This window comes from Thalassophryne amazonica, chromosome 1, assembly GCF_902500255.1.
Source record: "Thalassophryne amazonica chromosome 1, fThaAma1.1, whole genome shotgun sequence".
In the NCBI taxonomy this organism is placed as follows: Eukaryota; Metazoa; Chordata; class Actinopteri; order Batrachoidiformes; family Batrachoididae; genus Thalassophryne; species Thalassophryne amazonica.
In genome coordinates, this window is record NC_047103.1 from 139,021,996 (window position 1) to 139,038,041 (window position 16,046).

At 37.0% G+C, this 16,046-nt stretch overlaps 1 protein-coding gene across 2 annotated transcripts in view; it reads right to left on the bottom strand.

Annotated features, from left to right (window-relative positions):
• The window catches only part of LOC117514902 (interleukin-1 receptor accessory protein-like 1), a 1,012,041-nt gene extending 996,764 nt beyond the window's left edge, over positions 1-15,277 (bottom strand). For both annotated transcript variants that reach the window (XM_034175476.1, XM_034175482.1), the window contains exon 1: positions 15,169-15,277. In XM_034175476.1, coding sequence (XP_034031367.1) covers positions 15,169-15,250 — 82 coding nt within the window. In that variant the 5' untranslated portion in view covers positions 15,251-15,277. The remainder of the gene's footprint in view (positions 1-15,168) is intronic.
• Positions 15,278-16,046: the final 769 nt, after the last annotated feature.

A 16,046-nucleotide genomic window follows, 5' to 3' on the forward strand; every position in this document is an offset into this window, starting at 1 on the left:
TTACCATTTCTGCCCCAGTTTAGCCTTCATACCTCCCATTCCAGTAGCATTCGAGACTGAAATCCTAAAAGTGCAGTGGATAAGAGAATATTTAGAGCGGAATCCTGTAAATGGTGATACAAGCATCAAATTTGCACAAATACTCCTTAGACATCCATCTTTTGAAGAAAAGAAAAAAAAAACATTGGCCATTTGAATTTTCAATCAGCGGTCAGGTAGGGGTCAGTTGAAGAATTACACAGTGGTCAAAATTAAAAGATGCCCCAATCACATTGAATGTCATACCACATTATTTGATCATAAATACTCCAAGAAGCTATCTATGACTGAATGTTGCGGTAAAAATCGCAAGAATGGTGACAAAGTTCAATTTCAGTTCATACAGGGGTCAAACGTTAAAGATTCTCCAGTTTTGGTCAAACTTGATGCAAATTATTGGTTGAGCTAATACAATTAATAAATTGAATCGTTTAACTGTGTTAAATGCTTGGCCTGCAAAGTACAGATCAAACAATGTCAATGTTCATTGGATTCTATGATACGTGACATATGTTACATGATAATTAAGCATGACACATGATGCAAACTATTCCTTTTTAAAACCCTATTAACTCAACCAATAATTTGCATCACATTTTTACCAAAATTAGAGCAACTTTATCTTTTCACCCATGTACAAACTGAAAAGGACCTCATTTTTACCCCATAACACTCAGTCATAGATAGTGACCCCTTTGTAATTCTTCAACTGACCCCTGCCTGGCTGCCTATATAAAATTCAAGTGGCCTATCGCTTTTTTTTTTTCTTCAAAAGAGTAATGGCGAATGAATATGTATGCCAATTTTGGTGCTTGGTTCCAGAAATGAACAATTGTTACATTTATCTGCCCCACTATAATTGTCACTTTCATGGACATACATCTGGGAAGGTAACTGTTTGAAATCTTTTACATAAAAAGGAAAACCGTCCGTGAATTGTTCTGTGAATTGTTTCTGTAATTTATGTTTGTAGCATGGCCCAAGCAGAGGGTCACCCCTTTGAGTCTGGTCTGCTTGAGGTTTTTCCTTACCACTGTTGCTCTGGGGGTTGGTAAGGTTAGACCTTACCTGTGTGAAGCGCCTTGAGGCAACTCTGCTGTGATCTGGCGCTACATAAAAGCAAATAAATTGAAATTGAAATAGGGCCGAGAAAGGTGTCCATGATAAACCAAGATGCTCAGTCACTGTTGCCATGGTGATTGCCTTTTTCCATCATGAATTCTTACATACTTTGGATTTCCATGGAGCCCATAACACTGTTGTACAGGCCACGATGTCACCAGATTATTTTTGCACAACAATGATCTTCAAATGTTGGTTCATAACAGTTAGAAACAGTGACCTTCTGGGATGCAGATCCGTGCATGTGAGAACAGGACTTTTTTCAGGTCAAATGGGATGTTGGAATTTCACCAGTCTGACGATTCTACTCCTGACCTCAATGGTGTCTGTCACAGACAGTTTTCCAGTTAGACTGGTGACTTCAAATGTCATTTCAAAGTATTTTATTTTCCAAGTAGGAGTTCCAAGATGTCTAAAATTCAGCTTTCACATTTGATTAGAATAAAAGCAGCAGTAATTTTATATTTCCATTTTGCACAGGTCAGTGTGATCACAGACTGCAACGTCAATAGACCAGAATGCAATGCCATATTCCAATGCATAAAAACAAATAAATTAAAAAATAGCACAGGTTTTCACTGCAAAGTAATACACGACATAACAGCCTGATTGTACATAAAACTGATATTTTACAACAGTGTGAGCATCTCTGTACGGTTTTACTGCACCATCTTCCTTGATGTGCTGCATTAAGCAAAAATATACATAATTATTCTGTTCGCTCAACCATTCAGGCCATATCAGCATTCTGACAAAGAGGAGCCATGGTGGAGGACAAATGGATACGCTCGCTTACATATGCATGGTGAGGATTAGTATGGTGGATATATCCATTGTAAGTTTTTGCACCATTCCACCCGGCGTGCACATGCAGACAAAGCATTACTCAAAGACGGGTGTTCGGAATTTAATCATCTCCAGATAATAGCTGCACCTGTGCCAGGCCTCTCAAGGGTTTCCGGTATTTGTGTGCACGGCGATATGAGAAAGCACATCAGATAGTGAATTCGTCGTCCTTGAGGGAGCCAATCAAGTCATTTAATTTCCTTTAATGGGATGACACTTCCAGGTTTCAGTTGTCGACACTGAATTACATTTGCAAAGGCACAAACGAGACACACTACACGGCTGCAGAGTTCGGAACAGATCCGTTTGTGATAAGAGTTTGTTAATTTGTTTGATCAATTTTGGCAAACTTCTGGAACCATATGTTCCTAAAAAATGCAGAGCTGCAGATGAAAAGCGAGCCTCTTGAAGAAATGAGAGTTAAATATAGTCCCACATACATCCACTGAATTTGCATGTCATTCCTCTGCTTCTTTCTCCATCTTTTCTCCCACTTGCATGTTCTGGTTCAGAACTTTCTCCCGAATAAGCCAATTTTCTGTGAAACACACCATAACCCTACTTGTGCAGAGTCTCATTCACTGGAAGAGGAACAATCACAGACAGTACTTTCTACAAATGCCTCAACATTTTTTATTTATTTACACGCATTTCACAAAGCAGCAAAGCAATGACCAGCCACAACCAAAGCAATGGCCATCGTGCTGACGACACAGAGAACATATTATATAAACAAGCAGTGTGATTTAAAGCTTTAAATAGAAAAAAGTCTCTTCGGCTTCTCCCTCATTTCACTCGGGGTCACCACAGCTGATCTTCAAATTCAATGGAGTCTTCCATGGTCTACTATGTGGCCGTGGTGAAAATTTGGTGAGAATCTGTGAAGTAGTTTTGACATAATCCTTCACAGCCTATAGCCCTTTTCACACCGGGCTTGCATACAGTTGTGTTGTGTTGCTTATGGACTATGCTGGAAAATTGCTCAGCTTTGGCATAGTCCCTGTGTAGGCTGGTGTGATTGCCTTCCAAGTCTTGCTTTCAGTTGCTTACTGCCATGTACGTTGGCCCCAGTGTGAAAGGGGCTTATGCCGCGTTCACACCGGGCGCGAGCGAATCGTCCGTGAAGATTATTTTATTAATTAACTACACAGATGTATAATAAAACAAATGGTGACTGGTTTCTAAACATAATTATGACAGAGTTTTTTGGGGAAGAGCGAGGAGCAGCCCCACAGCAAGCAGCGGAGGTTTTTGTTTTTCTTACGTGCGCGCGCAAGCAAATCGTCCTTGAAGATTATTTTATTTATTAACTACACAGATGTATAATAAAGCAAATGGTGACTGGTTTCTAAACACAATTATGACAGAGTTTTTGGAGCAAGCAGGGGGAGCGGAGTTTTTTTTTTTTATTGTTTATATGTGCGCACGTGAATGGGACAGGAGGTCCTCAAACTGGGCCCTGCAGAGGCGGAAGGACTGCTGAAAGCAGCCGTCATCCAGATGCAGCTCCTGAGAACGTCTCATGATGTTTGTCAGCTTTCCATAACAACTCGCTCCATGTGATCAAGGTCCGTCATGTTAACTTAACTGACAACCGGGGCTGGTGAGCGGAATGGAAGCTCCTCCTATTTGATGATTCTCTGGGGCGACTTTTCACTGCGAAAGCAGAGTGACACATCAGGCGATGGTGGCGCGTCCGTCGCCACGCGACCGATGCAAATTTGTGGCATCTGGTCGCACCCGGTGTGAACGCGGCATTAGAGTGAAACTTGATCCAGAGTAAGAATGTGGATCACCTGCAAAATTTAATGGCGTCTTCCATATCCGATTATGTATCTCTGTTGAAAATTTTGTCAAAATCTGTGCATTTTGTCATAATGTTGCTCACAGACAGACAGACAGACAGACAAATAAATAAATGCTGATGTTTTTATTGCATTCTAGGAAGACGTAATAATAATAATAAAAATAATAATAATAAGCATTAATGTTGCAAAAACACATGCTGGACAAACTCCAGTTCAAAAATTTGCTGCCGTAAGAATTTCTAGATTTTTCTTAAATAGGTTGACCATGACTTTGCTTTCAAGAAATTGCTGTAATTAAAAAAAAAAAAAAAAATCCTGCCAGTCAAAGGCACATCCATTTCAGGATAAATTGAGACTTAAATGAACAGTACATGCTTGTCATGACTGTTCAACATTTGCACACCATCAATTGCAGATTTCATACCCTCATAAGAGTAGAGTCAGTGCAACATAGGCCATGAGTGTTTTTCGCAGCAAACCATAGCATGAAGCAGATGAAAGCCCATGACTCCACCAGATGGGATGCCAGTTACTCCCCAGCAAAGCTTTGTTTCAGTCAAAGAAAACTACAGTATTGCTAAAATCATCCTTGAAAATAACAAGAGTCATGAGGAGATGGCATATCCCCTCGGTGCCCAAAACTGTTGAGGATCAGCCAAGTACACACATATACTAAATATGAATGAAATTGGTCAACTGGTTTTTGAGATATTGCGCTAACAAGGGTGGCGATGACAATATCTTGAATCTCTCACTGTGACCTTGAAATTGATCCCAAGGTCACTGCAATTAACTGGTGATGGAGGATCACCCAAGTACTCCCTTATGCTAAAAATAAATGAAACTGGTCAACTGGTTATTGAGATGTCGTGTTAACAAGAGAAGAAGGTGGGACAGACGGACATGCTAATTGCTATATCCCCCCATATTTCATACCAGGGGCATAAAAAAATGAGCAGGGGTGAGCTTGAACCAGGAACCTTCTGCACTGAAAACAAGCACACTTGTCTGCTTCGCCACCACCCTGCCAAAATTCAAAACATTATGAAGTTCATTATTCGAAAAAAAATAATATTACAGGAACATTGTAGATAACTGTTGTATGGCTGGGGGGCCTGGCTGCCTTTTTGTTTCTGTCTTTTGTTTTTCCTTCCAGGTGGCTTGCATTTGGGACTGAGTGGCTGTGTAGCTGAGTTTATCAGGACCTCACCCTGATCACCTGCGGCTCGTCAGGACTCACAGCTGTGGTGCATCTACATGGATTGGAACATGGTGGCATTTAAGACTGGAGTACACAGTGTGTATTTGCCAGAGACTCGACCTTGTGACCAGACGGGTGAGATCGTCGTCTTGGGAGCCATCTCATCATCAGTGGATGCAGAGAACGTCCAGGTTTGATGCATGGTCTGTGAAAGAGGAGGGGGTGAGGTCTCACGCTCGTCAGCACACTTCCTGAGGTACGTTAGATTTTGTGACTAACATTTATACAGTCAGTAAATGTGGTGTCCCTCACACCTATTATATTGAGCTGTATGTTGGTCGTTTAAATCAGCTTCCGCTGCAGTGAGTTTGTGAACTGGATGTTCCATGCCTGCAGGGTGGGAAGCTGATTAGTAATTAAGCCTGGAAGTGTTTGCTGTTTGTGCACCTTTGAGCGTTCTCTCTGTGTGTTGAGTGTGGACTCACATAATGATTCCTTCTTTCACAGACTCGGTTTGTTGCGGCCACCTGGGGGGTGTCGGCGGGGTCCTTGGGTCCGAACCAGTTCTGGCTCCGGACCGTTGGCGCTGCTGGGAGCGCACCGCAATCCACCACGCCAGACCGCGCACTTTTATATTTTTCACAGCACTGTTATGTTCATTAAACTCTGTTATCCTTTGTACCGTGCTCTGCTTATTTTATACTGGGTCCTTCAAACGGTGGTCGGTTCTCCGGGCTGCGTCCGACACATAACAGATAACGTGAGGTTTAAAAAATGTGAGTACTTGGTTTCTGACTGACAACTGGAAGCTAGTCAAACAGGCATAAATTTGGAACCTCCATCCAATTTTGGTGGTGTAGGTAAATCCATAACACAAAAATGAGACTGATTGAGGTACTTTTGATTGAGATATAATGCAAAATGCACAAGAAATGGGCTTTTCAACATTTAATTCAGATGTCCACAAAATCCACAATCCGGATCAGATCAGGTTCAAACTTTCTGAGGTAATAGTGAGTGCCAGTCTGCACCTTAATTTCAAATATGAGAGTGATTAGGGCATGTTTGTTTAAAATATAGTTTAAAATATAAATTAAATGGGATTTTCAATGTTAAATTTAAATGGTCACAGAGTCTGCAATCCAAATCAGACCCAGATCAAATTTTGCCAGTCGATAAATGATACCATCCTACATAAAGCTCTCAAATATGAAAGAAATTAATCTTTTTTGACAGAGTTATGAAATTATGTAAATTCATTCAGTGTTAAAGGATGGGGATTTTTCCATTTTTTCCAAGATTTTTCCCTACTTTGACCACTGACCTATGACCTTGAAAATTTCATCAGTTCTTGCCTATCAGGATATGAATCCTCTAAAAATGTCATGATTATATGACAAATTGTGAGTTACAGGCTGTTTAAAAACAGGGGTGTAAAGGTAATGAACATGAATGGGTTGTGGTTTCTCCTGCAGATGCTGACATCTCTTAAACACTCAACAATCAGCTATGAGGCATTCATTAATCAACAATTAGTAAAGAGTCTTCATTTAGAGTGTGTTAAGAAACACCTTTTTAGCTTTAGTTTTTTTTTTTGTCAATTTGTACAACTGTGTTTGTCTTAAGATGACAAGCACCATCTCTTTTTATCATAGACTTTTTCCTAATATCCTGAGATATTCCTCCTACTTTTGTTGTTCCTCTGATCCTCACTTATTGTGCCTCATTTGTAAATCCAAATCACCATCTTCTCCTGCACTCCTTCACTCTCCATATCGCACCTCTATACATTATGGCTGGTCTCAAGACTCATAAACGTTACCTTTAATTGCCCTCATTCAATATATAATTATATATAATTCAGTATTCAAGAAAGCTATGTGATCCATAATAAACCATATTGTGAGCCAACAAACCCACTATTTGTCTGTTTACATATTTTGAAATTTTGGGACTTGGTTCATTATATCGCAATACAAATCAAGTATTAAAAAAAAAATACTTCAATATGTCGAAGATCGGTTTAAAATGAGGGAGTCCAGCTATAAGGTGATGATCTAGTGGTTAAGGTGTTGGGCTTGAGTCCAGAAGATCATGGGTTCAAATCCCCGCCTGTCTGGAAAATCACTAAGGGCCCTTGGGCAAGGCCTTTAATCCCCTATTGCTCCCGGTGTGTAGCGAGTGCCTTGTATGGAAGCACCCTGACATCGGGGTGAATGTGAGGCATAATTGTAAAGTGCTTTAAGCGTCTGATGCAGATGGAAAAGCGCTATATAAATGCAGTCCATTTTGATGTCACTTCTTTAAGAACTTTCACTTTAATTTTTTATGGTTACTGGGCAACCAATAATTTAATTCTTTAATCTCTTCTCTTTATCTATTTATCTATTACAGAATTCAGCTTTAATCATTAGTGCTAGAAATAATCTATAGATCTATTACAGAATTCAGTTTTTATTCATTATTGCTCGAAATCTTAGACAAAAAGAACTTTCACTTTAATTCTTTATGGTTACTGTTCTTATGCTTGAATCTGTTCTTTTTATCTATTTATCTTTTATGGTTACTGGGCAACCAATAATTTAATGCTTTAATCTATTCTCTTTATCTATTTATCCATTACAAAATTCAGCTTTAATCATTATTGCTAGAAATAATCTACAGATCTATTACAAAATTCAGCTTTAATCATTATTACGAGAAATCTTAGACAGAAATAACATTCACTTTAATTCTTTATGGTTACTGGGCAACCAATAATTTAATGCTTTAATTTATTTAAACTTAATTTATTTAACTTATTTAATTTATTTTTATGGTCTTACATAAAAGGCTATTTTTGGGTAATTTTCAGTTCAACTTTTAAAAAAGGCAGACTGGGTTGTAGTCAGGTGCTTAAGGTTGAGAACATAAAGTAGCTGAAGAAAGGGATTAAATAACCAGAGATGACCAACACATACAGGGCTGGAAATTTGAATCTGCCTGGTTATACCCACAGCCTCAGACAAAGCATGCTGTTGTTTTGCTGAGTGTGCTGTGGCTGTGCTGTGCTGCGTGTGCTGTAGAAAGGGATTAAATAAATACAGATAGCCAACACATATACAGGCTGGAAATTTGAATCTGCCTGGTCATACCCACAGCTGGCTATTTTGGGGGTAATTTTCAGTTCAACTTTAAAAAAAAATGGTACCAGTTTGTTCCCCATGCCATGAGGATTCAGAATATATATAGTTTTAATGGCTACATATTATAGTTTAGGAGTTTATCCCGGACAGACAGAAAGACAGACAGAAGTGGCAGCATGAAAAGCACATGGTACAACACTGTGTGGTCTTACATAAAAGGCTATTTCTTACATAAAAGGCTATTCTGGGGGTAATTTTCAGTTCAGCTTTTTTTTTAAATGTTACCAGTTTGTTCCCCATGAGGATTCAGAATATATATACACTCAACAAAAATATAAACGCAACACTTTTGGTTTTGCTCCCATTTTGTATGAGATGAACTCAAAGATCTAAAACTTCTTCCATATACACAATATTACCATTTCCCTTTCTTTTTTTCTTTTTTTTCTTTTTAATATTTATTTCATTCATTTAAAAGAAAAACAGAAAAGCAAAAAACAAAAGCACCACAATACCAGAATGAAAAGGAGCAGAAAGAAGAACAAGTCTTATGATTTCTGCCCCTTTTAACAATACAATCTTTCAATATACAGCATCATAGTCAACATTATTTAACAGATTGCATTTCTTTAACTTGTCACATACCACTGACCCATTTCATAATTATGACCAGAAATTAATAGATTACATCACTGACAGGTTACATTTAAACTTAAGACACTCCAAACATTATTAACAGTTTACTTTTTTTTTTTTTTGACTTTCTTGCAGCCCACTGACTTACTTCATAGTTTCATACTTACTTAATACATCTAATTTAATATGTTTTTTAAATAATTTAAGCGACCTTAATTCTTTAATTTCTTTATTAAGATTGTTCCATAATTTGACACCATTTACTGCAATACTCCTTTCCTTTACTTTGGTTCTAAATCTTGGTTTTTTAAAGACTTCTATTCCTTTCAATTTATAACTACTTACTCTTTTTTCAAACATATTTTGAATGTTTGTTGGTAAAGTATTTTTATTAACTTGGTACATCGTTTGTAATATTTTCAAATAAACTAAATCATGAAATTTAAGTACCCTATACTTAATAAACAATGGATTAGATGGATCTCTAAAACCACTGTTACTAATCACTTTTAAAGCTCTTTTCTGCAAAATAAATAAAGGTTGTATATAGGTTGTATATGTTGATCCCCAGATTTCTACACAGTAAGTTAAATATGGGACAATCAATGAATTGTACAATGTTAATAAACCATAACTATTTAATGAATATTTTACTTTATGCAAAACAGCAATGGCTTTTGCTATTTTTCCTTTTATGTAATTTATGTGTGACTTCCATGTAAGATCTTCATCAATCATGACTCCTAAAAATTTCATTTCTTTTACCCTTTGTATATCCATTCCATCTATTTGTAATGACACATTATTTTCTTTCGCTCTATCATTAAACAATATGAAATTTGTCTTATTAATATTTAGTGACAATCTGTTTATATCAAACCAATGTTTAACTTTTTCCAACTCTGTATTTATCACTTGTGCTACTTCCTGTATATCTGATCCAGAGTAAAACAGCGTTGTATCATCAGCAAATAAAATGCTGCCAAGCACATTGGATACATTCACAAAATCATTGATATACAAAATAAACAGTTGGGTCCAAGTACCGATCCTTGTGGTACTCCATAAATAATGTTACACAATTCTGATTTGGTATTATTTATCTGAACAAACTGTTTTCTATTTTCTAAGTAGCTTTTTACCCACTGATGTGCAACACCTCTTATTCCATATTGTTGTAACTTGTGGAGCAATCTTGAGTGGTCTATAACATCAAAAGCCTTTTTCAGGTCAATAAAAATACTTACAAATAATCCTTATTATCTATTGTTGTTGATATTTTCTCTATTAGTTCCATAATTGCCATAGCTGTCGAATGTTTTGTTCTGAATCCATACTGAGCATTATTTAAAATATGATGTTTCTCAATAAATTTATCCAATCTTGTTACAAAAACTTTTTCCATAATTTTAGAAAACTGTGGAAGCAATGATACTGGCCTGTAATTAGAAAAATTATGTTTGTCTCCATTTTTATATAATGGGACTACCTTAGCAATTTTCATTTCATCTGGAAAAACCCCAGTTGACAGAGACAGATTACAAATATAAGTAAATGGTTCAATAACAATTTCTATTATACTTTTTACAGTCATCATGTCTAAATCTTCATGGTCAGTTGATCTTTTGCTTACACAGTTTTTTACAATATTTCTTATTTCATCTTTTTCCACATTGTCCAGGAAAATACTATTGACCGTATTTACCAATGTACATAATTTATCTTCTATTATTGGTTTATTTCCCACCAGACTTGACCCTACATTTGAAAAATAATCATTAAACCCATTTGCAACTTCTTTTATATCATATATCTCTTTATTTTCCTTAACAAAGTAATTTGGAATAGTTTCTTTCGTTCCATCACTATCAATCACACTTTTTATAATTCCCCATGTTACCCTCATATTATCTTTACTCTTATTTAGTTTTTCACTGTAATAATCTTTTTTTTGTTTCCTAATTATTGTTAATAGTTTATTTTTATATTTTTGTATTTATGTTCTGATTCCTTTGTTTGCAATTTTAAAAGCACCTGTATAAATAGTTTTTCTTTGCACAAGCATTTTTTATTCCCTTTGTCAGCCATGGTTTATTTACTCTTTTCTTACTAATTTCAATTAATTTACAATTTTTATTGTATGATTTCATCAATATTTTCATAAATGAGTTATATGCTACATTAACATCACTGACATAAACTTCTTCCCAGTTTTGATTTTTAAGGTCATATTTTAATGCCTCTAAGGCTTTTACTGACTTATCTCTTTTAAAGTTTATATCAGTTTTTTTGTTGTACCTATTTTTATATTTAAATATTGAAAAAATTGGTAAATGGTCGCTAATATCTGTCATGAAGATCCCATTCTTAATAATTTCATCTGTTCTGTTTGTAAATATATTATCAATTACCGTTGCACTTTGCGATGTAATTCTGGTTGGTTTTGTTATCAAGGGGAATAACCCCAAACTATACATTGTATTCACAAAATCACTTAATCTTTGGCAGCTGGAGCTTTCTATGTTAATATTAAAGTCCCCACACATAAAAAGCGTTTTGTTTTTAATTTGATGGAATAATTCAATTATTTTATCTGTAAATTTCACAACACAAGAATCTGGTGCTCTGTATACACAACTAATTAAAATATTCTTAGATGTTTCATGTACAAGTTCCACTGTTACAATTTCTATGACATCATTCATAATTGTCATTTCTTCAACAATTGTACACATCAGATCTGTTTTTGTATACAGAGCAACACCACCGCCTTTTTTATATCTTCTGTTTACAAAATACAGCTCATATCCCTCCATTTGAACTTCATCCATGAGATCATCTTTAAGCCAAGATTCAGTGATTGCAACAATACTAAATCTATTTTTAAACTGATTTAAATAATCTTTTATTTGTGACATTTTACAATACAAGCTTCGACTGTTTATATGTATGAGTGACAGGGTATCTTCTGCAATTTTTTCACTATTCAGCTGTTCTACTGTATAATACTCACAACCAATCGTTTTTAAGTCAAATATACTTTCATCAATATTAGTGTCTATGTCATATATTTTATCCTCTGTTTCCATGTTTGATCTGATTTTTTGTTGGTCCAATTACCAACAGATGTTATATTTGATTGTCTATTCAGGTCTGTATTTCGTAAGGTCCTCCATGTTTTGATTTGTATACCGTTTGTTCCTTCTTTCACTCTAATCCACACCCTACAATTCCAGACCCATGTAGCAACAATATGTTTCTGTTTTCTTAGTAGTCTTGCTTCCCTAGCAATATCTGCATTTTTTTTTGTTAGATGCTCATTTATATAGACACTCGTTCCTTTCAAATTCTTTGCCTGTCTTAATAACTCATATTTATATTTTCTGCTTGTAAATCGTATAACAATGTTAGATAGTTTATTTTTTCTATCTTTAGTTGGAATAGTATAACAGTCTGATATTGTGTCTTGATGGATGACAACACCTTTTTGATATAAAAAGTTTGTAACTTGTTGTTCCAATGATTGTCTTTCTTCAGGTGGTGCATCCTCCCCACTGGTTCCACCAGAATCCACCACCCTTGCATATGTCCGATGCCTTGTTTCTAGTCCAGATATTATAACGTCATCTTTTCTAGTAAATTGTTCAAGTTCATCTACACGTTGCTCAAGTTTCTTAATGATCTTGTCCTTCTCTTTAACCAGATTTTGGAGTTCTTTAATTTCCACCATCAGTTTGTCTAGATTAGACATGTCTTTTGATATATGGTTTAATGAGGTCTTTATCTCCTCTATATCTTCCTCGAGTTTATCTGTTTTCCTGGGTGGTGCCATGCCGACTGTCGTGGCTCAGTATGGCCACTATTGATTACAAAAACAATTCTCACCAGTAGCCTCCACCACCACAGGTCCGGTAGCCGCACCCCAACCCTCCCCGTTGCTAACCTCGTTCACAGCCGCCCCAGCCACGGTCGTAGCCGCCGCCAGCCCTGGATGTAGCCGCTGCTAGCCGCGGATGTAGCCAACGCCTCGGGCCTGGATGTATCGCCGCCACCGATGCCTCGGGCCTGAATGAACCGCCTCCACCGATGCCTCCGCTGCTAGCCTCGGACGTAGCCGCTGTTAACCTCGGATGTAGCCGACGCCTCGGGCCTGGATGTATCGCCGCCACCGATGCCTCGGCCTGGATGAACCGCCTCCACCGATGCCTCCGCCGCCAGCCACGGATGTAGCCGCTGCTAGCCTCGGATGTAGCCGCTGCTAGCCTCGAACGTAGCCGCTGCTAGCCTCGAACATAGCCGCTGTTAGCCTCAGATCTAGCTGACGCCTCGGGCCTGGATGAACCGCCTCCACCGATGCCTCCGCCTGGATGAACCACCTCCACCGATGCCATCGATCTGTTAAATGTTTCGTAGCTGATGTGTAGTTCTACCCTCAAGGGCAGGTCAGGACACTTCCTGAGAACCACGTCCACCAGTTCATCTTCTTTCATTAAGACCTTTTTTTCGTGGCAGCTGATATTCAGCTGGTGAGAGAACTTAAATTTAACAGGTTAGTCCTGATATTGTTTTTTTAAAAAATGTCTTTTAAGATACTTTTCAAAGTAAATTAACGAGAAACATCTTTTCTCTTTCTGGTGTCTGTTTTTTTTTTTTTTCAAAATTGTCAAACTGATGTTGCATTACTGCAACATCAGTTGCAGTAATGCAACTGATGTTGCAACAGGTGTGCCTGATATTAAGGCACACCTGTGCACTAATCATGGTGTCTAATCAGCATCTTGATATGGCACACCTGTGAGGTGGGATGGATTATCTCAGCAAAGGAGAAGTGCTCACTATCACAGATTTCGACTGGTTTGTGAACAATATTTGAGGGAAATGGTGATATTGTGTATGTGGAAAAAGTTTTAGATCTTTGAGTTCATCTCATACAAAATGGGAGCAAAACCAAAAGTGTAGCGTTTATATTTTTGTTGAGTATAGTTTGGGAGTTTATCCTGGACAGACAGACCGACAGAATTAGCCCTTATATATATATATATATTTTTATGGTAAAAGGGGTGGGTGTTTAAAAACTTTTGCTTCTGCCTACATATAGCCTTTCAGCTGCACAAAACTGTAAAATTGGAGAAGTGCTCACTATCACAGATTTCGACTGGTTTGTGAACAATATTTGAGGGAAATGGTGATATTGTGTATGTGGAAAAAGTTTTAGATCTTTGAGTTCATCATTGTAAAGATGGAATGTTGAACACTAAATGGTCCAGACATGGGGCCAAATACAAAAGTATTTGTACTTGAAAATACTTAAATACATTTTTCGGAGTATTTCTATTTGTATTTTGATTTTGACTTCAAAGTATTTGTATTTCAAATACATTGCAGATCCCAATTATTTACAAACACTTTTACAAATACTTTTTCAAATACTTTTCAAACTTGGTAATCTCTGTGACACTGTGTTGAATACAGATTGTGATAGTTTGATTATTGCCTGTGATATTATAATAGTGAATTCAATCCTTTACTTATCAATAGTATTTGGTCATGCTATTTTCACAATAAATTGTCACCGGTTTATCAGTTTTTGTGTTGATCTGTTGTTTATAGTTCATAGAAAGTATTTGTATTTGTATATGAAATACTCAAAATATAAAGTATTTGTATTTGAAAAAGTACAAAGTATTTGTATTTGTAGTTGTATTTGGAATTCAAAAATCTACATTATTTGTATTTAAATACAATGCAAAGTATTTGACCCCATGTCTGAAATGGTCAAAAGACTTTGACAGATTTCAGCAGAATAGATCAAAACTAACGAGAATCGTCATACAACTGAAAGCCTAAGACATTTTGCATCATGCATACAATGCATAGTATCTCTAGTGTACACATAAAGGCTCCATTTGATTAAGATACATGTTGCAAATGTTTCAGGAATAAATCAGTTAGATAATCTTCTGCAGTACACTGAAACAAGATTCCGCCAGACAACTGCTCTGCAAAGTTGGACCCCAGCACATTCCAAACGTGACATCTTCGAACATGAACCGAGACTCAGATTGAATACCAGCATGTTTGTGGATTTAAAAATAGCTCTGTAAAAAGAAAGGACAGCTCTGTTTTCCCATCTTCGCTGGTTAGCACCCCCCAAGTACAACAACTGAAGGCCAAGTAATCCCTCTGCCGTTGACTCAAACACAATTTATGCCTTCAGGCTAAAAAGGCCCTTGTTAATCAGAACGCTGTCAGTTGAAGGGAATCTCTACAAATTGCTGCAATGAATCATAACTGTAATAGTTGTGTTTTTTTTACATTGCATTGCATTGCATTGCTTCAGTTGAACAGAAAGGAAAAGCAGCACAGGTAAAACAACGAAGAAAAGCCTTACCTGAGCCTCTCTTTGACACCATTTTCAGGCACTGGACCACGACGGCATGAAGCAGGATCAGAAGAGGAATGGAGGCTTTCATTTTTATGTTTTATTTTTTTTTACCCGTCCTGCAAGGAAACAAAAGCCTGAGTTATTATTTTCAGACGAGGAAAAACTGTGAATGTGCTGAATCCATCAACAGGATCAAATAAAGACAAGATAATGATTTTGGCACAAAGCACTTGATTAAAGCACAAATGTAAAAAATTGCAAGTGTTGAAGCAACACTTGGAGAAACTTCACAAAGCCCTGAAGTGTGGAGGGGTGGGGGCATTTGCCACAGGCAATCCTGTTTTCCAAAGATTCTGTCAACCTCTGCTTTACTTTATTCAGAGAATCGCTGTATAATCACAAAGAAACCATTGATAATACAAATCTAAAGGTGAACCTGGCTTTGCCACATTGTCAAAACAAGAAAACACTAAACCACTCTCGAACTTCGTCATGCAACCAAATTTTTTCATGTGTATGTATGTATTTATGTATGTACACACACACACACACACACACACACTGTATTCGCACATGTGAGGGCCCAGCGCCAAGCATCAGCTCACCCCCTTTTTTGAAAAAAGTTTGTTAAACAACCAAACCAAATTATTTTTTAAAGTTTTTAAAACACCCACTTAAAAATAAATTAATTCTATTACTCCCAGCAAATTGTAAAAAGCAAAAAACATCGAGTTCTCACAATGTTTTTCCCCTATCTCTTTTGTGTCTGACTTGTAATGACATCATTCATTTGACCTGTGCTCTTACTGTGGAAGACTCTTGTGCAACAAATGGGAAGTGTTCTGTGACAATGTGGCTAGCTTTGTACACACCCGGTCACACGG